Raw genomic sequence first — 23,120 nt, forward strand, 5'->3', positions numbered from 1 at the left:
CCTCAATGACTTCAAACTTATGAACCTGGACATCTGAGAGGTCAGGAGTGAGTAACTCACTGTTGACCATCTCCTTGCAGCATGGAGTCATATGTGAACATGAAGCCTCCATGAGGACAGAGCAGGATACTGTTCCCCACACTGGACACTGGGTTGCTCTTTGCTGGCCTTCTGTGGTGATCAGGTATAACAGAAGATGTTACAATAATTTAGGACACATCAAAATGATTCATATTTAAACTGAAAAATGATCTTAAATATTTGTTTCCATTACCTGATAAATTTCCTCCATTCATCTACAAAATAATTAGGTACAATGTACAGAACATCTGTGTCCTAAAACACAATCCAAACCAAAGTCAGTTAGCTGAAAATAATATTGAAATACTGACATGTTCACCCTCTAAAATCTACCTCTCAAACATCTTGGAAAAACCTGAAATGGAATCTTTTAATTTGGAAAATGGCATCACCTGTGGCCATTTCTGCAGTGTGGGCCGATTCTTCTCCTGGAAGAGGTTGAGCAGCGAGCTCTTCTGTTCATTTGCCATCATTCTGTTCAAAGCCTCATTTTCTTTACCTTCTCTTTCCAGTCTCTGAAAGACACGGTCAATCTTAAAACCTTTGCCCAAAAATGCTCAGTAAGCAGCTCACAAGGTTATGAGTGTCCACTACACCTTTTACCCATGAGAGTTACTTGATCAATTTATTACCATGCACAGCTGACAGGACTCGTGATTTTGCGGGAACTCTGGTGCTTTGGGGAAATACATCCGAAGTTTATTCCACACCTCGGCAGAAACCACCCGCCTGTCATTCTCTATTATACTCAGACCACCTATGGGAGAAAGAGACCATACAATTACATAAATCAACCTTGCTAATGAATAATCAAATATTTTTTTACAATGTTGAATTCATATAAAATATTCATTTAATGACAACAATTTTGTGCACCACTAAAAACATTATTAAACATTATAGACACACCACTAAATATTGACATATAATATGAAATAAAATAAAATAAATATTTAAAGGGGTCATATGATGCGATTTCAAGCTTTCCTTTCTCTTTGGAGTGTTACAAGCTGTTTGTGAATTGATAAGATCCCTAAAGTTGCAAAGACTAAAGACTCAAACCCAAAGAGATATTCTTTATAAAAGTTAAGACTGGTCCACGCCCTCCTAAAACGCCTCGTTTAAACACGCCCCCACGTCCACGTCACAATGTGGGAAGATTTGCATAACGCTGCCCAAATGCTCACGCAAAGAAAGAAGGCGTAACTTTATTGTTGCTGCCGCCGCCATGTTGTGAAGATGCCGTATGTTTCATTGCGAAAGTGAAAATACTTTGTTTGGCCTTACAAAAGAGGACACGACCAGAAATCAGTATTTACAACACTGTTCCAGAACAGTTCAACCCAAATATTCAGATTTGTGCAGCGCATTTTATGGAGGACTGTTTCCTGATCCTGGTAGAGTAGACTACAATGCCAGCTGTTCAGACACACACTGTAAGTACGTTTTCATTTAAAGGATTTGCCACTGACGATTCAAACGCGAGTTTTGAGCAGTGTAGAGTAGCGCTTGTTGTTTGTCGTTTCTCCGATCACAAATGCAGACATGGTTTTATGTTTACGCGACGCGATGCAACGCAACGCGTAAAAAGACAGTATAAGTCATTATAATCAGTAATTATGTCCCCACTGGATGCAACAAATGCCTTATTTATAATGGGTTTGAATGTTTTTGTCTCGTCGCTCCGGGACACGGCATCACAGTATGGTAAGGGGCGTAACATTTCCGTCACACGTTTGAGGTATTCGGCCAATCACAACGCACTAGATAGCTGGCCAATCAGATCACATCTTGCTTTTCAGACCGATGAGCTTTGTAAAAATTGACGCATTTCAGAAAGGCGGGGGCATAGCGAAGAAACAATAATGTACAGTATGTGGAAAATAATGTGTTTTTTTAACCTTAAACCACATAAAAACATTTAATTACACAAAATACACAAAATAATGTTTTTTTAGCAACATCATAAGACCCCTTTAACAAACCGTGATAGCAGAGGATGTCTTCATTAAAGTTTTTCATCTCTTCACCATCCCCCTCTTCGTTATCTCCTTTAACTCCATCAGCTAACAAAATGAAAAAAAGAAAATAAACAACTAAAAGACAAGAGCAAAAGCCATAAACAATATCCGTAAGTCTCAGTACCTTTAGATCCTGCACTGCTGCTTCTCTCTCCGTTAACTTTGCTGTTGTTGGGTTTGGTTTCCTCCTCATCTTCCTCTAGCTGGTCTAATGCCAATTGTCTCCAGCTCCTTAGAGAAGCCTTACCGATCCAGAAACCTGATTCATCACTAAATATAGCCAATATAAACACCAGATCAGCTTCATCAAATATCTAATGAACTGCATTAGCAGGGTTATTATAATGAACTAAAACCATTAATAAAATATTTCATTAATTTGAAGTACTAAAAATTGCAATAAAAACTATATAGACACAAAAACAACAAAATTGCTGAAGCTTTAAAATAAAACCAAATTCAAAACAATAAAGACTATAATAGCATGTCATTGATACTAAAATAACTGCAGTAAAAGCATCTGCTGGAGATCCAGGTTAAAGCAGAACTCATACCTTTCTAAAGGGGCTTTGGCAAGATTCATGACCTCTCTGTAATCTTCATTCAGCTGGTTTTTCAGTCTGATCACCCGACATCGCTGAGTGACACAGTCTCTGCAGAGAGATGACTCTAAACACCATCCAGGATGAATGAATACATGGATAAAACACAGTAATGAACAATTAAAAGGTTTGAAGTCTTACGGCCTAGTCGAGATACTCCTCCGTAGCGGCTGAAAAGGAGATCAGCGGCCTTCAAGGATATTCTTTTGACCTCTCCAATCTTGTCTGGGTGCAGTTTGCCGTGGGAGCACAGGAATTGGCTGTTGTCAATTTCCTTGATGGCCGTGGAGTCATCAAGCCATTTCTTGAGCCACTCCAGAGGCACAAACTCATACGATTGGCCTAAAAGCACAAAAGGAGCCCAAAGCATTCATTTCTTCTTGAAAATGAAAAATACAAAATACAAAAGTCTTAAAACTGGTTACACTATTGTTCAAAAGTTTGGGGTTAGTACATGTTTTAAAATAAATTAATAGCTTTAATTCAGTTAATAATTAATAATTTTAATTATTTAATTTTAATAATACTTTTATTCAGCAATGGCGCATTCAATTCATTTAAAATGTTACAAAAAAATTATATTTCAAACATGCTGTTTTTTTTTTACTTTGTATTCATCAAAGATTCCAGAAAATATTTATCACAGATGACACAAAAATATGAAGCAGCACAATTGTTTTCAACAATAATAATAGGAAACATTTCTTAAGCCGCAAATCAGCGTTAAGAAACATTAGACAACATTAGAATGATGTCTGAAGGATCACGCGACACTGAAGACTGGAGTAATAAATTGTAAAAATGTTCCACACTACTACCGTTTACCGTCTTTGATCAAATAAATGCAAACTTAAAAACACTAAAAAATCGTACCAATCCCAAACTTCTGAATGGTAGTGTTAATATAACAATGTTTAAGATTGAAAAAAGGGAGATTTAACAGTTCATATTTACGGAGAAACTAATGCACGGGGCATTTTTACGGACCGTCTTCCGTGGGTAACAATTCGTAGAGCTCCTTCACCTCCTCATGTTTGGCTTTGCCTTTGTCAACACTCTGCTTTCGCATGTCTGCCATCTCATTGCACCACTCCTCAAACTTCTTGTTGTCCTGGTCAACCAGCTTCTGAAGAAAAGCTAAAAACCAAACAAATACATCTTAAATAGATACCGTATGTTATGATGCACGCATAACACTTACAAAAAATATTGTGTAAAAAATGGGGAAAAAATTACTCTCCTCTTAATGACAAACACAGTTGTGTAAGTCGTGGCCTAATGGTTAGAGAGTCGGACTCGTAACCCAAAGGTTGCGGGTTCAAGTCTCATACCGGCAGGGATTGTAGGTGGGGGGAGTGAATGTACAGCACTCTCTCCCACCTTCAATACCACGACTGAGGTGCCTTTGAGCAAGGCACCGAACCCCCAACTGCTCCCCGGGCACCGCAGCAAAAAATGGCTGCCCACTGCTCCGGGTGTGTGTTCACGGTGTGTGTGTGTGCACTTTGGATGGGTTAAACGCAGAGCACTAATTCCAAGTATGGGTCACCATACTTGGCCACATGTCATGTCACGTCACGCCACGTCACGTCACATAAAACTACTGGAAAATGTGATTGATTAATCCATAAAGTCAGTTTTACCTGGTACTTCAACGTTAGTTTCTGTTTGGTCAAGACGGTCACCGTCTTCCATCTGCTGTTTGTACACTAACATGTACGCGTTTCTCGAACAGTGATAGCCTTTGCTACATTTTGGCTTTCGGGTTTGAGACTTGGCAGTCTCGGCTGCAATGGAAACAAGAACAAGCAATAAAGTACACTTTTGTATTTTCATATTTTTAGAACTGTAGCTGCAAAAAATGAGACACCATTAAAAGTAAATTGTCCAAATGTGTTGTTACCAATGTCTTCCTCAATGCCCAGCTGAAGTTTCTTGCCCTCCATTTTCTCGATCTCCTCATCATTGAATTTGTACCAGTCATTGGTGTGGGCGTCTCTTACGTGAGCGATGTAGTGGCCAGAATATGCACTCACGCCACGATGAATCAACACCGCACTGAGCTCATACGTACACTTCTCTTCTGAATTTAGAGGTGGAGGAAGAAAAAAAGAATCAAGCAATGTTAATTAATCACAATTTCCTGATCATTATCTCAGATTCCTAAATTACATACACTATTGTCTGAAAAATATGGGTTCAGTAAAATTAGAATTTTTTAATTCAATACTTGAATTCAGCATTAAATGTATCAAAAGTGATCTGTAACAAAATATTTCTATTTCAAATAAATACTGTTCTTTCCAACTTTCTAGTCATCAAGGAATACTGGAAAAATGTATCATGGTTTCCACAAAAAAGTATTAAGCAACTGTTTTCAATTGATAATAAGTAATGTTTCTTGAGCAGCATACTAGAATGATTTCTGAAGGATCATGTGACACACTGAAGACTGGAGTAATGCTGCTGAAAATTCAGCTTTGCCATCATAGAATTAAATTACATTTCAGTTCAAACAAAAAACAGTTGTTTTAAATTCTAATAATAATAATTGACAATATTACAGTTTTTACTGTAGTTTTGATCTCGGTGAGCATAAGAGACTTTTTCAAAAACATTAAACAAGTCTTGTGAACTGCAGTGTACAAACTAAATGCACAGTATACCCTTTCCTTCCAAAAATGGTCCCATCTCAAGAACTTCTGGAAAACTAATGAAGGTGTTGAGTTTCTTCTTATGAGCACTTTGCCTATAAAAGCAGAGAAAGATGAGAAACAAATGATTAAAAACGTCTATAAAACATTTAGTAACAGGTCTGATAATTGACAAATTACGACACTCACCTATCAAAAACAAAACGCATGAGCTGAAAATTTAGTGTGCGGGGAAGACTCTGGAGCTTGATCCGACGGGTGGCGTTCTGTTTACTCTGACAGCTCTCGCAATAGTAGCGATTATCACCTTCCAGCTTCTCCTCCTAAACAGCATGTGAAACGACACATTGAAACCCATAATATCTGATCTACATAGACAAATGGAGCTGGTCAGGCACAGAAATGTGAGCAGTCACCTTAAGAAACTCCGTTACACACTCCGTGAGGTTTTTGTGTCCTTGAATGTTCAACTCCAGCTCATAAAATCGTGATGGTAGAGGAGACTCGCGTCCACATTTGTTGCATCTGGCATAACACAAAAAACAAGCACTAATTACTATATTATAACGCATTAAGCTCAGAGTGAGAGTAATAAATGCCTGCATCAGAAAATAACATTCGTTTAGAATAGCTTACACTGTAACATACGAGAACTGTCCACAAAACTGCTGTTGAATGACATTTTGGAGATTTGGGTCCTTCTGCTTTGAAAGTGTGTCTTCAAGAAGTGAGAGGAAGAGTTTGGAGAATTCCTGAGCATCCTAAAAATAAAAGAAAACCACATTTTTAGCTTTCCCATGATCCACAGGGCACTCCAACATGTTTCATCTTGTGCTGGCCAACCTGCTGTTGTCCTGTGTCGAGCCCAAGAGCCTTGACCAGCCCTGAGGGGTCGATATACCGTCTGTTGCTGTTCTGTAGCAATGCAAACAGATACTGGAGATGTTCACATATCGTCCGTGGTTCATAATCTGCAAGATAATGTGCACAAATGAGAAAAAGCTTTTTAAATAAATGGGGCTTTTCTAAGTTTTGAACACATATTTAATACTTTCAATATTGTACCCTTCACGCTTAGCTTCAAAGTATCTCCAGTTAGAGTTACTAAATGGCAATTGTCACTACAAAATATGTTGCATGCTACAACGGTATATTTTCCTAATTATAAGTAAAGCACGTTGACAATAAAACCATTCAGGCTTTAAAAGAAAGACCCTTGATCTCACCTGAATCCATGTTGTGCCCTTCTGCTCTGGAATTCTGAAATTGATATAAGGCTCTACGAAGCTCCAGATTGTGAAACCACACCTGGAGGAAAGTGTTCACGTAACATGTGGCGCCAAGATTCGTCAAGCCCACAAATGTGTTCTGCAACAGAGAGAGCAATCACATAAATGTTGATTAATAAACTTGCCCTAAGGCATTTGAGGACCCTTGCATTGTAGTTTTGTTATTGTTAATGAATACTATGACTATAAAAGATCACTTTCCGTAACTGAATCAAAGCTAAAATAGAAATATTCAATGAAAAACTTTCTAAACAAATTAAAAAATTAGAAATGTTGCCTTGGCAGCTAACTAAAACAAATAAGTTTAAACTTAAGTACTAAAATGACTAATATATATACACACACACACACACACAATACAAATTAATACAATTACTAAACTAAAACTAAAATGAAAACAAAAATATAAAATAAAACATTTATATATAATATAAAAGCCAGTTTAAAATATTAGTAAATACTATAATAACATATACATAACACTAAAATAGCACTATTTAATTTTTTATGTATTAGCATACTACAGATTCACCTACTGTATGGTTTTCATCATTTTAAATGAAACTATATGTTATTCATCGTACCTTATCTCGTCTTTCAGAATTTGGGTCATCGATGTTGTGGAAGGCATTTTCATCAATTTCTCCCAACCATGATTGTTCCCCAATACCGACTAGACAGTTGGGATTCCCTCTACAGTTCCTCCTGTGTGGCAGCAAAACATTTTTAGGGTGAGACGGTGATGTGATTACAACAATCTGCACTAATAAACACGTTTTCACAGTTGTTTCATTGAAACTGTCTCTTTAAATCAAAATTACAGTTAATGCACTCAACAGCATGGATAGAATTAAACAGAGAGAAAAGTAAACACAGATCACTATCGCCATCACATTACCTGCACGTCCCTCTTTTGCATGCCGACACTGCTACCCTATAAGCTAACTCTATATGTTCACGTGTGATATCCTCTGGTTTAACCATCTCTGCCCACTTCCAAGCATCTTTTTCCAGCTGCAACCGAGGAGCCATTCTGCACAAAGAAAAACACAAGTCTTTAGTTATACAAAATACACCTGAACATACACGTACGGACACCCTGAAAACAGAAAACACAACAAACACACACTTTTAGAGATCACATACTGTACACAGCAATAAATATCTAAAAACCAAACAGACATCTTACACAGAAAATCACATCACACACACTTGACAGATACACACATCTGTGTGATGCACAGGCCTTGCATCACTGGTCCAGCACGCACAATACTTTTGATTTGACCCCAAACATCAGAAAAACACTCTAATGACAGCTAATTTATTTTAACAAGCAAACAACTGGCAAGCACAGCAAATAATATTTAAGAAGCACCACGGAGTCCCAATTAGCACATACATTTTTGATTATCCCATCATCATAATTCACAGTTTAGAATAAAACATACCGTCAAAAATAAATACTCCGGTTCACGGCCTCAACACAGCTGTATTGTTTTATAAATCTTTAGTAAACACAATAATATTGAATGTTTTCATCGAGGCTGCTAAAGCTGCGCAGTTAGCATGCTAGCAGCTAGCTCTCGACTTATTTTCATTAAATACATGCACCTGGCGTGAATTTACCAAGAGATTCTAGACTGTGAAGATGCTTTCATAAATATAGGAATTTTAAATCACACTTTATTGATGGTACGTTTGTATTTAGCGCCCTTGCGTCAGCTTTTATATAAATATTTTTGTCCCTTCGTCAGTTTCAAACTTCTATGAGACGTACGTACTTACGCGTGACGTAATCGCGGCGTCTGACGCCGGTGCGTCAGTGGGCCGCTCAATGTCGCGCTGTAGCCACAAGGCAACCTACTGTTTTCCTTAACCTTCTCGCTACTCTGGAAAAAATACAATGCACTGAGTTGTTGAAATGCAAAACAAACTTCTTCTTCTTCTTCTAATAACGTTTTATGGCGGATGCAAAACAAACTCTTGAAAGCACAGGATAATATGCTGTTTTTGAGCTAGATGACATTTAAATTACCATAAATGGCTCATTCCCCTTACATAGAACTATATGCTGAAGTACACCACAAATTGCACAAACAGGTTTCTGTACATTTCCTCTCTGATTATTTATTTATTAATATTTTTGCATCTTGGGAAAGTTAAATGGACGTCATAGTTTAAAAAAAAACTGTAGGCCTATGTTCATTCAAGTAATGTGGCCTAATTATTTGAATGAACATAAAAAGATAATAATCATAATAATAATAATAATCAGTCCCTGAACAAAGGGGGTCAGTAACAAAAGTCGCAGTGATCTTGTGTGCTGCTTTAACTACAATGCACCTTTCTTCTTTTTTCTTGCATTTGTTTGGCATTGAAGAATATAAACCATATATTGCTAAATTATATTTTCTTCACTTTAACCACATTTTTGTGGGAATTGTGCCCGAACGGATTCCCATGGTAGATCATGAGTCACATTCACACACTTAAAAGAGAAAAGTCCAATGAAGCTTTTAATAAGAAGCTTTGTTAAAGACCCTAAAGTTTTAAACGCTTTTTATTGGACTTTAAACTCCACCTTTGAACTTTGAATGAGAACATGTCATACAGAGGTTTCTGTCACAGGAAGGTCATGAATTAAGTCTAGAGAAAAGGAATTTAGGCAATATTGTGGTATAATGACTGAGTGCTCTTTGAATTTGTGTAAGTAGGCCTACTGTTGTGGAGGAATTTTGGCCAAGTCCACCTGCTTGAATGAAGAAATATCCGTAGGCCTAATGTTTGTAAGCGTGACCTGCTTCGGGTCCCACTGCAGAATCCTATTGGGTTTATGTCTCACGCCAGCACCACAGTGTTTGTTTTTTATTGTGTGATATAAATTATTTTACAGAGATTTACAACTATTTAAACGTTAGGATACATTTGACAGAATTTATTTCTAATAAACCTGCTGACCTGAAGTTTGTTCTGTAGACAAATACAAATCATGTCTATGCATGCATTTATTCACAAAACTATGGCTGTGTTGGTCTGTGTTAAAAAAAACAAAAAACTAACTAACACTGTCTTCTCTAATATTTTTGTATTCTATCTATTTGTTTTCTTTCTATTTATTATACAATTAACAAAAGCAAAAAAAAAAAAAGGAAAAAAAAGCCTCTAACAGCTTGTGTTGGTCTGTGTTAAAAAAAACAAAAAACTAACTAACACTGTCTTCTCTAATATTTTTGTATTCTATCTATTTGTTTTCTTTCTATTTATTATACAATTAACAAAAGCAAAAAAAAAAAAAGGAAAAAAAAGCCTCTAACAGCTTGCTCTATTCTATCTGTTTTCTTGTTAGGCTATTTATTATATAATTGGAAAAAAAAACCTTGCTACTTGTACTGAGTTAAGCTAACTGAGACTTGTTATAGCACTTGCATATCATTGCTCTTTTGTTGATTTTGATTGCTTCCATTGTCCTCATTTGTAAGTCGCTTTGGATAAAAGCGTCTGCTAAATGACTAAATGTAATGTGTTGGAATGAATAAGAATAAGCAGCAGCAAGTCAATATGAACAACTCATATGACACACCACATGAAGTTAGCAACTTTGAAGAAGTACATTTCTTAATTCCCACAAATTTTAATGACAATTTAAAAATGTGAAAAATAATAATGCAGAATGAATATTTATGCCCAAACATTTGTATATACCTAGTACACATATAATTATAAAACTCCAACCGTTGGCTTTTAGATCTGTACAAACACTTGTCCACATGTAATCAGTGTGTGACAGATGTTTAGCTCTGTCTTCAGCTGTAGATGGTGCTTGGGTTAAGGCAGCTTTGAGGGGGTCCTGCACAGCTCATCCTTTAGATCCGTGACATTGGTCCTGTTGTCATGGAAATCGTTCAGACGCATACATTTTACAAAGAGTCTTCAAATGCACAAAAGCCAGGATGATGAACAAGGATTAAGCTCGACGCATCTGAGACGCCATAGACAAATACTGCTTCAAAAGCATTAAAAAGCACTTCTTTAGGGGTGTTTCGTGGGCTATATGTCGTCTTTATAAATTAAGGGAATGTTTGGTTTTCGCAAGAGTAGACTTTGCGCGGTACAAATGCGACAGAACAATTGCATTTAACGTTGGAGCAGCAAGTGCTTTTGCTTGGACACGCGAGATGGCCAGAGTGCGATGCATTCAGCACCTGTCAGGATGGTTTGTTCTGTTCAGCTTAATGACACGCCAGAGTCACTCCATTGAGACAGGTAGGGTGATGGGTGTTCAGTTCTCACGATTTATCCCGTTATTACCTCGTTGACTCCGACACTTGTTGCAATCAGGTTTCTTCTCGTATTCTCATTTGTGTGCATTGGCATTAGAACTAGATGGAATTGCAATGGCCTTCACACACATTTGGCTTGTCCCGTGTAATTTGTCTTACCACAGTAATCTAATGAAGTTGCAAGTTGAAATTGAAAGTAGATTCAAAATGACATTTAATTTTTGATTAGTAGTTTTTCAGTTCCTAAAATGTTTTTAAAATATGTTTTAATGCCTACATTTTAAAAACGAACACACAGTGAAATAATAGCCTACAATTAATTACTTTAAAAAAAAAAACGTTTTATTATTTTACTTACAAAATGTGTGTGTGTGTGTGTGTGTGTGTGTGTGCATGTATGTTATTATTATTATTATTATTATTATAAAAATGTATTGAACCATGTAATAACACAACCCTTTACCAAAATCTAAAATAAAATATATATTAATGTAGGCCTATGTTTAATTACATATACACACATTACAATGTTTGTAGTAAACCTATTTTATAATAAACTGCACTTATTTATATATGGAGATGTACAGTTATCGTTTGATATGAAAATCATTTATTGTTTTTTTTATTATGAGACAATAGGCTACATCTGGCTAAGGATGATTAATTTGATCTGACATTAAAAAACTGATGTAGCGCCTCCTCATCTGGTCCTGAGAAAAGGCCCTGGCATCTGTGTCGTTACCCACCGAGTTGGCACGCTCTCTGCTGTTTCTCTAGAGTTTGAAATTACAGTGGGAACCCGGGAGTGATTGGAGTTAAGAGCGCTTTGGTCTTTCCAATTAAAACATTTATAGGGAACTTACTATTCTGCTGCTGCTCGTTTTTGTGGAAACTCAGTTGAGGACACATGGTTACAGAATATTTTGAGGTATTGGTCCTTTTCCACCAATAGAAGGTTTCTCTGGACATTCCTGGCAGTGAGACATCACAGATCTACCGGTTGCCCTTGGTAACAAAGCTAATAAAGGCCTGTAAAGACCTTGTCTCAGACGACCACCGGGACAAGACCACAGGAACCAGATGAGTCCTCTGCACAATGTGACTTTGCTGCAGCCTGAAATTGAACTGCTGGTTCTGTCTGGTCAGAGGAGAACTGGCCCTCCGACTGAGCCTGGTTTCTCCCAAGGTTTTTTCTCCATTCTGTCACCGATGGAGTTTTGGTTCCTTGCCGCTATCGCCTCTGGCTTGCTTAGTTGGGGACACTTCATTTCCAGCGATATCGTTGACTTGATTGCAAATGATTGCAAAGATACTATTTAAACTGAACTGAGCTGGATGATGACATCACTGAATTGAATGATGAACTGTCTTTAACTGAAAAATGAGTGTTTACTATTGTCATTTTGCATTATTGACACACTATTTTCCTAATTAATGCTGTTCAGTTGCTTTGACACAATCTGTATTGTTAAAAGCGCTATATAAATAAAGGAGGGGGGGGGGGGGGGGGGGTGCAAAGCCAGTTCATGCTTGTGGTATTTCTAAATTCGAACTGAATTTGTTCTGTGTTCCATTGTGTTCTTTGTTTCAGTCTACATGACCTTTAAAGGAATAGTTCATCCAAAAATGAAAATTTGCACCCAAAAGTGAAAATCTCAACCTCAGGCCAGTTTGTTTCTTCATCAGAACAGATTTGGAGAAATGTGGTGTTGCATCACTTGCCCACCAGTGGATCCTCTTTAGTGAATGTGTGCCGTCAGTATGAGAGTCCAAACAGCTGATAAAAAACCATCGCAATAATCCAAAAGTAATCCACACAACTCAAGTCCATCAGATAATGTCTTCCTCCATTAAAATAGTCCATCCCCTGTTGTCCTCTCACATCAAAATCCATAAACATATTTGTTTAGAACTGTTTTGGACTGTTTTCACTTGTAAATGATGCTTGAGCTGATTCAAACGAGACGACTTTTTACTGGAGAAAGCAATATTATGGATAGAGGACTCGTATTTTAAGCAATGGCTTAAAGTTAAAAACTTCTTGATGGATTTGTTTATTATGAACACGCAGCTTTTCACTTCACAAGATGTTAATTGATGGACTGGAGTCGTGTGGATTACTTGATTTTGAATCTTATGGCCATCTCAATATTCCCAACAGTGAATGTTGTGGACTTCTGTGGACAGACAATACAGGGGGACGGCATGATCGTAAAGTCCCACCAGGAGTCCCGGAAGTACTACTTTGTCTCCATTGGGACAGATTGCCACCTCACCATGCAGTCCGCCACCCCCCAGGACAAGGTGCAGTTCTACTTCCGCTTTTTTCTGGTCTACAGCCTGCTAAGAGTGTCCCCGCACAGCCCCGCACCCCTCTTCCCAGAATCACCCAGGGGGTCCTCCTCATCTGGCCCGACGCGGCCTGATCTGAGCTTGGAGCCAACCACTGGGGAGGGGCCTGAAGACCCCTGCCATGCTGGCTCTTACATCCAGTTCTATGATGGGAGGGATAAGTCCGCACCCCCTATTGGCCAGCCACTCTGTGGGAAGAGCCCTCCCCGACCAGTGTTGTCAACGGGCAACTTTCTAACTCTACGTCTTGTGACGCGAGGAACTCAGCCAAGGGTGGACTTTGTTGGAGACTTTACTTCATTCAAGCTGGGTTAGAATGATTTTACATCCACTTCTCTTCTCTTTTTATTGAAGTTGAAGCATGATAGAATATCAACAACCTGCTTATATTGTTTGTCTCTCCAGGTTTTAACCAATCAGAATGCAGCGGAGAACCTTACTTCAACTGTCGCAATGGGAAGTGTATTCCCATGAGTCTGGTTTGTGCGGATGAAAAAGGCATTGACAACTGTGGCGATGGCAGTGACTTAATCGATTACCCTGGTTGCAATGGTCAGTGAGTTTATTTTGAGAAGGCTTTTCCATCTGGGATTTGTTCTTGATTTATATTTGCTCTTGTTTTTGTGTGTTTCAGGTCCTCTATCGACACCCAAGCCCCCACAGCATCACGTTACCCAACCTACACAGATGCTGGCTATTCCCACGTGGACAGTGTCCACTTTAAAGAACTGTGCCACTCCAAACGCCATTCCTGATCCAGATTCTGTGACCGGTAAGTAGTCCTTAAATGCAGCCGAACAGAAACTCTCTTAAAAATAAAGGTTCTTTATTGGCATCTATGGTTCCATGAAGAAACGTCAGCATCCATGGAAGCTTTCCTTTGGACAAAAGTTTCTTTATAGTGGAAAAAGATTCTTTAGATTATTAAAGTCAAACTAAGAAAAAAAAGGTTCTTCCTTTTAGAACTGTTCACTGAAAGGTTCTTTGGTGAACCAAAAATGGTTCTTCTATGCATCACTGTGAAAATCATCTTTTTGGATTCTTTATTTTTTAGGAGTGCATATTATGGTGGTGACTGGTTTGTAAAGCACATCCCATCCACATTTAAATAAATAATTGCTACCCATTGTACTCTGGCTTGATAGTTGAATGCAGAAATTGTTGTATGTTCATATTTGTTAATGTATGTCGAATTTGTAATGAAACAAAGCACATTTAAAGGAATAACTGAAAATGTTGTCATTTTCTTACTCTCATGTTGTTTCAGTTCTGTATGACTTTATGACTATATTTCAAGTATACTCAAAGGAACTTTAAAAATCTATAGAAGCTTTTCCTACTATAGTGAAAAAGTGCATCTAGACATTGTAGTAAACATCTCCTGTTGCCTTTCATTGTAGAATTTTGTTATGGTGCGTAAATGACAGCATTTTCATTTCGGAATAATCTGTTCCTTTAAGATAAGTTAGTAGTTTCTTTCTCATCTTGTAAAATTTTGTTTAACTTAAAACATATTTTACAGGCTTCCCAGAATTCTGTATGGTTAACTGCAGAAGGCCAAGCTAACAGAACCTAGCACATGTTACTGTCGAAGTGTTCAGTAAATCAAATCAGTTTTACATGGTTGTGGGTCACTAAAGTCACTAAAGCAACTGTACAATATCCACCATCTTATTTTAAGTGCATATTTAGACCTTAAAAAGTAATTTAGATAGATAGATGGAAAACCTAGAGTAAGAAGATGGTCCAATGCACAAAACCTAAATATATCGACTACTCCTCAGAACAGCGACTCTTTTTGAGTGTCCGTAAATGTAACTTTATTGCTGTATAATGGTGAACTCTGAAAGGCTAAGGACACAAAGCTTATTGAGGAGCACATAAATGTTCATTGCAAACACTGAGCAGCAAATCAGCTGTTCGTTGTAACTTCTTAAGAGCACTAGTCTGCTAAGTAGAAACTATTCTTGTGCATTTGAACTAAAAGCTGACATTTAACTCCACATTCGATCTAAACCGCTTTTAAAAATCCACAGGTGTTTGAACAACACCACACTACTTGAAGAAACAGATTTCACAAAGAAAGCTCTAGGGACTATCATATCATATTTTACTGTATAAAATGATATAATGAAGAACACATAGTTGCCAAAATCAACAAAAAGTCTCTAAAACTATAAAAAATTGTTTACATTTTTTAAATAAAGCTGAATGAAAATGTAAATATTAGATGAAATACTTAAAAAACTTGAATAAAAATCTATTAAAACTAAAATAAAAGCTGCAAATATATAAAAATAAAAGCTAATTAAAAATTAGTGCTGTTGTGATTAATTGCATCCAAAATAAAAGTTTTTGTTTACATAATATATGTATGTGTACTGTGTATATTTATTATGTATATATAAATACACATGTATATATTTCAGAAAATTATGTTATTTTTATATATTAAATATATTTATTTATAATATAAATTAAATGAATATAACTATAGACATGTAAATATTTTCAAAATATATACTGTATGTGTGTGTATTTATATATACAGTGGGTACGGAAAATATTCAGAACACACACATATATTATGCATACAAAAACTCGCGATTAATCGTTTGACAGCACTATTAAAAATATTAATAAATATTATAATAGCAAATAAACTGTTATAAACTTAACACTGTTAGGAGTGTTGAGGTAATCAATATGATACATAAAGGTTCAAAACGTAATTATACTACATAATTAAATGATAATCACAATTCAATTAATGTAGTTTATTAGCTGTTGGCATGTGGTCTGCTTGGTCTGATTGGATGCAATTGTATTTTATTTTATTTTTTTATATCAATGTAAGTTTAGGCTAATGAACTATATTGCTTGATTTATGATAGCTATTACTACTACTGATAACTATTATTAATATAAGTATTTATTGAGCAAAGTGTCTTTTATAATTGCTATTGCTGCTAAGTTATAATCATGCAAAATGTACTATAATACACACAATATTGTAGTTTATTGCTTTATTTTAAAAGACTTCTCCTTACCATTTATTAATTGATTCCATAAATGGCATTTTTTTGCAGGTTTAAGAATATGCAGTGAGTAAGTGTTTGTGCTGAATATATTTAAATCTTACTGGGAATTGTACGTCCTAGTGCTTTAATGAAATCCTTTCTTCTCCAGATTCCCAGTCTTCCATTTCTCTGCTGGCGCTGTATGTAGTTCTGGGTGTGATGGCAGTAGGGGTTCTCATGTGCTGGTGCTGCTGGGCCCCTGGCTGGTTCCTGTGGCGCATGAGTGTGTTTCGCTTCTTGCCCTGCTGCAACTCCTGCTGCACGTCCTGCCAGCTCTGCGGACTTAGCTGCTCGCAAAACAAGGACCACAGACTGGCCAAGGTTACACCGGAAGGAGCCTCAACACCTGTCTTCTACCACCACGGTGGCTGTGTAAATACACTCATCTGATATCACCTATAGATCCTTAAAAGACTCATAATGAGATGATGAGGACAGTATGTTAGGAAGTGGTATATTAGTAGAAGTGTTCCTTTTTCAGTTTTTACAATGAAAAAGGAGGAAGAATTGCTAGGCAGTGGAGTGTTTTTCACTGATATATTTTTGTTTTGAAAAATTATAGAATATAATTCTATAATTTATAACAAAATATGCTGTTTTTATTTTGTAAACTGAATTTGTTATATATATTTCATAGATACTGGATCTGTGGAAACATCATGAGCTGAGATTTCTAGTTTCTAGCTGGTTTGGTAAAATTCCTCTCTAATTACCTCAGTGGGTTACAGCTAACACTAGGACAATCCAGCTACAAAGGACTGTAAAAATATTTTATTATTAAACGTTTCCAATAAAATGCTCATAAAGCTACCAGAGAGCATTATTATAGCTGTATTTTATTGGAGTTACTGGTCACTTTACTCTCCTCCAGTTGATAATATTGTGAAGTTTTTGGACCAATCTGTTTCCTGAACATGTGCAGTTGTGACTCTTTGTCTTATTAAACTATTGGATTGCATGTAAAAACTGAGTAGATTGAAGGTTATGCCAAAAAAGTGCTAATACTCGTATGCTTTGTTCTGAAAACGTAAGATATAAAAGCTCAGAAACCTATTGATGCCACTGTGTTTAAGCAAATGTAATGTGCAAGATAACTAGTGTGATGTAAATAAAAAATACTTAAAATTACACAATTGTTTAGGCAGAACTAGTAAATATGATTAGAGAAAGTACAAAGTGGATGTTTGTTTATCAATATGATACGCAAATTATTTAAAGGAATAGTTCACCCAAAAATTTAAATTTGCTTAAAATATACTCACCCTCAGACCATCCAAGATGTAGATGAGTTTGTTTCTTCATCAATCAGATTTGGAGAAATTTAGTGTAATGTCTTGCTCACCAATGGATCCTCTGCAGTGAATGGGTGCCGTCAGAATGAACATCACAATAATTAATAATCCACACACAACTTCAAACCATCGCTTCTGGCCAAAATACCAGTACATAATCCATAATAATGCTTCCACTAGTGCTTCATCAAATCTGTTTCGATGAAGAAACAAACTCATCATACATACATACATATTCAAATGCACTGTTCTGATATATCAATTCAATGTACATCACTTTCCCCCAAAATGTGCTTTGAGGTTTGTGATTCTTTTTGCAATAGAAGATAATATGACATATATCACAGCTTTTGTTAGGCATTTTGAATTTGTGTTGATATAAATAAAAATGCAAAAATTAAACAAAAAAAAGGTCAGTCATATTGAAATTATGAGAAAGGGTCAAAGGTCATCACCCATGGTGGTTTGGATTCAACATTACACCCTGTATATTTAAAAATAACTTTTTTATTAGTTTTTTTTAATTTTATTATTTGTCATCATGCACCACAACACACTATTGCCAAATTAAAACAAATGTTTTGTAAATTAGAAGCATTTTTTACTGGATTATTTCATACATATTCAAATGCACTGTTCTGATATATCAATTCAATGTACATCACTGACGTTGACAAAGGTAGTCTGTATGTTAAGTCTCTTATTCTTCTCACCAGGATTGAAGGCTTGACAGACAGTTTAGATACCAGTAAAGCTGTAAATAGACAAATTCAATCATTAAAAAACTATTTTAATGTGACGAATGTCTCAGATTCTCCTTGTGACTGTTTACAAAAGAGAGAGAAAATCTGCCAAGCACTTCCATTTCAAACGGCGTCTTTTGCAACCTTTCAGAGCAGATCCTCTTTGCTCATAGAAGAATTTCCCTTTCTCTGTTTGACCGATTTATATAATCATCAAAACCCCTGTTCAAACAGGCCCTAGACGTTTAATATCTGACATTAAGGTGACCTCGATTTTTTTCTCTGAACCCAGGCAGTAGATCCTTTTCAGGCCTTGAAGGCCACAGCAATGGGTGTGGATTGTTGTTACACTGACCCCATGAAGACCATCCGTAAATGCTTTAAATTAATGACACTGCATTGTTCCTGTGATATCTCTCTGACACAAGCGGTTGTAAACGCCATTGGTGACCTCGCACAACATGCCTTAATTGTTTGGTCTTCAATGTGTCCAGAAAATTAATGAGGGGGGGTGTAAATATCACCTAAAACAGACAGAATTCTATAATGGCTAAAAATATACATTTCAATATGCTGAACAATGCTGCTGGCCAATATTTGCTGGGGTTTATTGATGACATTGTTTTTTTCCTCAAAAAAGGACAAAGGCATCCCTTACTGACATCAGAGGAGATTTTGTTTCTTGCATTGGTTTTATATAGGGGAGTCTGAGAAAATTAAGCCGGATCATAACACAAATTTTTCACTTTTTCACAATTTAAAAAACTTTTTTCTTCCACCGATGCCTGTTTTTTTTTTTTTTTTTCAGAACTGCATAACATAATGTCTCTATGCAAATAGGCCTGATTACTCAGCATTTTGCTTAACCCAACAATTTGCTATCCAGACATTATGATTTGCATATAAGGTGACATTTAATCTTAGCCTGATTCATAATCTAACTTTAAGGACCATTGTACTTCTTGTTTCAGTTAACAAAAGCTGATACATTACGTGAAAGTGATTCTGTAAACTTCCCTTTTAAATGTCTTCATCACCCACGTGAACCTACCTGCTTCTGGAGGTTGATTTTTACTTTTAGTTTTCTTACTTGTGTGGTCAGTTTTTCAGTTTTGATCTCATTCTGAAATTGATACATGGAATTGGTTAGAAATATATTTTTATATAGCACAGGATTCTTGTCAGAAATGTCAAGCTGAACTGCCATTTTGCCCATTTTAAGGTAAGTCTCATTACCTACTTCCCTCTTAGACGCTTTCAGAGTACTGTCTATTGTTTAATCTTAAATTACATCTGTATTATAATCATCCAGTTAACAATAATTTGCCCATTAATAATATGTTTAACACCTAGTATAACTCTTTCTGTGGGTTCAATAGCTTTGGTTGTAACATCCAGTACTGAAATCATAATAGATTCGATAACCAGTAAGTGCTTCATTCCTTCTCATGATTTTCCTCTATCAAACATTTTGATTGGTTGGGTTTAAATCCACTCGTCTACATTTGTTGTGTTACTACAGATATGTCCAGTCTAAGTACCCATGACAGCCATAGTTTAACAGATCCTGCAAATGGTGAGTCCTCATCTCCTCTGATTTATAACATTACTGTAGCCAAAACACATTTGATTGATTTATTTACAAAGCCTCAACATCCTTGGAATCGACTACGCTTACTCATACTACAGAACATGCATCAGGTAAATACTATAAAATGGATATTTCTATACATATGGTCTTAAAACTTCTCAATTTACATCCAAGCTTAATAAGTTGATCAATGAATCTATTGGTCAGGTGTGAAGTGTGAATGTATTCAGCCAAAACAAGATTAATAAACATGCTGAATATAATACAGATATGCTAATGGTCAGTTTTTTTTTTACAGTTTTCTCCTTGATGACCGAAGGTCCTGAAATCCAAAAGTACTCAAATACAAGTAAGTAACTTTACTCAGAGGATGCATTTATTCAGTGCAGCACATTCACTGGAAAACGGATGGCACTGAACATTAAATATATACTTTAATGCAACATTTCTTGTTAATCTTTGATATCTTTGACTCACACAGAAATGTTTTTCATCATTGCTGTGGTTGCAAGTGGTGGAGGAATTGTGCTGACTGGATTTGTGGGCATCTGTTTGTACGGATGCACACGTAAGTGTAAAAAATGGACATGTCTTCCATATGGCTTATAGTTTAAACATTCTAATTGAACAGATAAATGTTCAGCTTGACAGTTTGATGTTTCTTTCATCACAGGAAAGTCAAAGGTAGAGAGGTAAGGATGTATCGGAATATATTTTGAGTACATACTATTTATGAAATCATTAATGGAATAGTTCACTGAAAAAGATAATTTGCTGAAAATGTACTTCATCCCTACATCACTTTTCCACCAATGGATCCTCTGCAGTGAATGGGTGCCGTCAGAATGAGAGCCCAAACAGCTGTAATCCAGAAATATTAGTTCACTCAAAAATGAAAAATCTGTCATTAATTACTCACCCTCATATCGTTTCAAACCCGTAAGACCTTCGTTCCTATTCGGAAGACAAATTAAGATATTTTGATGGAATCTGAGAGCTCTCTGACCCTCCACAGACAGCAATGAGTTTACCACGATCAATGCACAGAAACGTATCAAGGACATCATTAAAATAGTCCATGTGACATGAGGGGTTTGACTGTAATTTTACGAAGCTACGAGAATACTTTTTGTGTGTGTAGCAAAGTGGCGTTGGGCAACAGAAACGGTAACACTGGAGAGATGACTATGCTCCCCTAGGACTTGCACCCAGGGAAATACTACGCACACTCAGGTGCAACTCAAGGCAACACAGGTTCAAGTCTACTTAAATATGAGCAAGAGACTGTCAGGGTTCTGTCACTTCGGTCTAGTGTAATTCATAGTTTTGTGACAGAGCCCTGACACTCGCGTCATGTCATTGTTTTCATGTGAGCGTGCGGCTTCGAGTGTGCTCGAGCCGTGCGCTCTCGTCTGCGTGTACTGTTTCATGTTGGAGCGTGGTGTTCAGATCCCGGCACTCATGTCTTGAGTTTCGGTTTCGTGTCGGGGTCCGGACACTCGCGCTCCATGTTCTGTCTGTTGTGGGAGCGTGCGGTCTCGAGTTCGCTCGGCCGTGCGCTCTTCTGTCCACGTGTGTTGTGTTTTGTGAAGCACGCGGTTTGTGTTCAGCCGCGTGCTTTTCTTGCTGTCTTGTGTGAACACGCGGCTTATGAGTTTTCTCATTAGCTGCGTGTTCGTGTCTCTTGTTCTAGCACATGGCTTGTGATTTGTTTTGCTGGCCATGTGCTTGTGTTTTGTTTTGTGTGAGCACATGGCTTTTTGTCTTTGATTCGGTGTGCCATGTGCTCATGTCAATTGTCTTGACCCCTCCCATCTTGTTACCTGATTATTAGTTAATTTGCCCCACATGTGGTCCCTCGTTACCCTCCTCATTTGCTCTCCATTTATTCTCCTTGTGTTTGCAGTCCTGCGTCAGTTCGTCATCGTCTATCCCTGGATGTGTCGTGTCCAGATCCTGCCTTGCCTTGCCTTGCCAGCCTGTTTTTCCCCCACGGGGTAGTTTTTGTTGGTGTTTTATTTATTTATATTACCCATTAAAACCCTTTTTCTGCAGTACTGAGTCCTCGCCTCATCCCTCTACCCGGAACCTTGACAGTGACGTGGGTACAGAAATACATTTTATTTTATTAATTCAATTAATAAATTATTTTGCTAAAAAGAATCACACAAGCAATAACCAACTTAAAATGATAGTACTACCTGCTGCTGATCTCCAAAAATACACAACACACAAAAGGATTTACAGGGCTGTGGCCAACTGGTATCAAACTCCAAAAGAAGCATAAATCTCAGTTATCACACACTATCAGTGCACACATTCACACACTCACAATACCCAGTGAGATTACTGTCGGTGATCGACACAGCACGACACTGCACCACCCAAGTGTGGAAAATCTGCCTCACTGCTTTTTGTTGGACACACAGCACCTGTAATTAGATAAACTACATCAACTTAATAAACCACACACCATCACACTAATTCACACGGAATAAAGAAAAAAATAAAAATAAACTTATAACAAAATATAATTAACTCAATTTCTAACAAAATCAAGAACACAACAGAAAAAAAGAATAACAATTTCCAACAACTGGTTCACAAAGACAATGAAAAGAAAAAGCAAATGAATAAACTTTAAAGATGAAATACACACAGAATTAAATAAAACAAATATTAAAGTATAAAGCCAATGTGAACCATCCAATGAAAAGGCAAATAAAAGAAAAGCAACTAATGCACAAAAGCAAAATTAAACTGATACAAAACAAAACTAGACAATTAAACAAAGAGCAAGACAGCAGCGTATTTCTGGGGACTGATGTTCAGACTAAACCACGTGCACTGCAGCAGGAACCCTCCAACATATTACTAAAAAAAGAAACAATAACATGTCATTAAATAAGGGTAATTCAAATATATGAAACCGGACACCCTTAAACACTTCATTTATACATACCGGACACTGCAGCAGTCAGCCACGTTAAATTGACAGGGCCGGCGTGAGCACTGAACAGTATAGAAGCAGAAGTTGACGCTAACAGAAACTAGATAATGCAGCCAACCGCCACACCAAAGCAGAGCCAGTACGATGCGAAGCGGTGTAGATGCAAGGGGCTGACAGCAACG

General features: G+C 36.9%; 1 protein-coding gene and 1 pseudogene across 1 annotated transcript in view; one reads left to right on the forward strand and one right to left on the reverse strand.

Moving 5' to 3' along the window:
* The window catches only part of LOC107581757 (ubiquitin carboxyl-terminal hydrolase 48-like), a 17,612-nt gene extending 8,490 nt beyond the window's left edge, over positions 1–9,122 (reverse strand). The window contains exons 1-8 of the mRNA XM_016267411.1: positions 9,069–9,122; positions 8,436–8,539; positions 7,546–7,680; positions 7,232–7,352; positions 6,585–6,726; positions 6,202–6,329; positions 5,995–6,119; positions 5,775–5,883 (exon numbers count right to left, since the gene is read on the reverse strand). Of these exons, the coding sequence (XP_016122897.1) occupies positions 5,775–5,883; positions 5,995–6,119; positions 6,202–6,329; positions 6,585–6,726; positions 7,232–7,352; positions 7,546–7,680; positions 8,436–8,539; positions 9,069–9,122 (918 nt within the window). The remainder of the gene's footprint in view (positions 1–5,774; positions 5,884–5,994; positions 6,120–6,201; positions 6,330–6,584; positions 6,727–7,231; positions 7,353–7,545; positions 7,681–8,435; positions 8,540–9,068) is intronic.
* Positions 9,123–10,700: 1,578 nt separating this feature from the next.
* On the forward strand, positions 10,701–16,738 carry LOC107576764 (low-density lipoprotein receptor class A domain-containing protein 2-like; annotated as a pseudogene).
* The last annotated feature ends 6,382 nt before the right edge of the window (positions 16,739–23,120 follow it).

The sequence above is a fragment of the Sinocyclocheilus grahami genome, unplaced genomic scaffold, assembly GCF_001515645.1.
Source record: "Sinocyclocheilus grahami isolate Dianchi unplaced genomic scaffold, SAMN03320097.WGS_v1.1 scaffold3.1, whole genome shotgun sequence".
Lineage (NCBI taxonomy): Eukaryota > Metazoa > Chordata > Actinopteri > Cypriniformes > Cyprinidae > Sinocyclocheilus > Sinocyclocheilus grahami.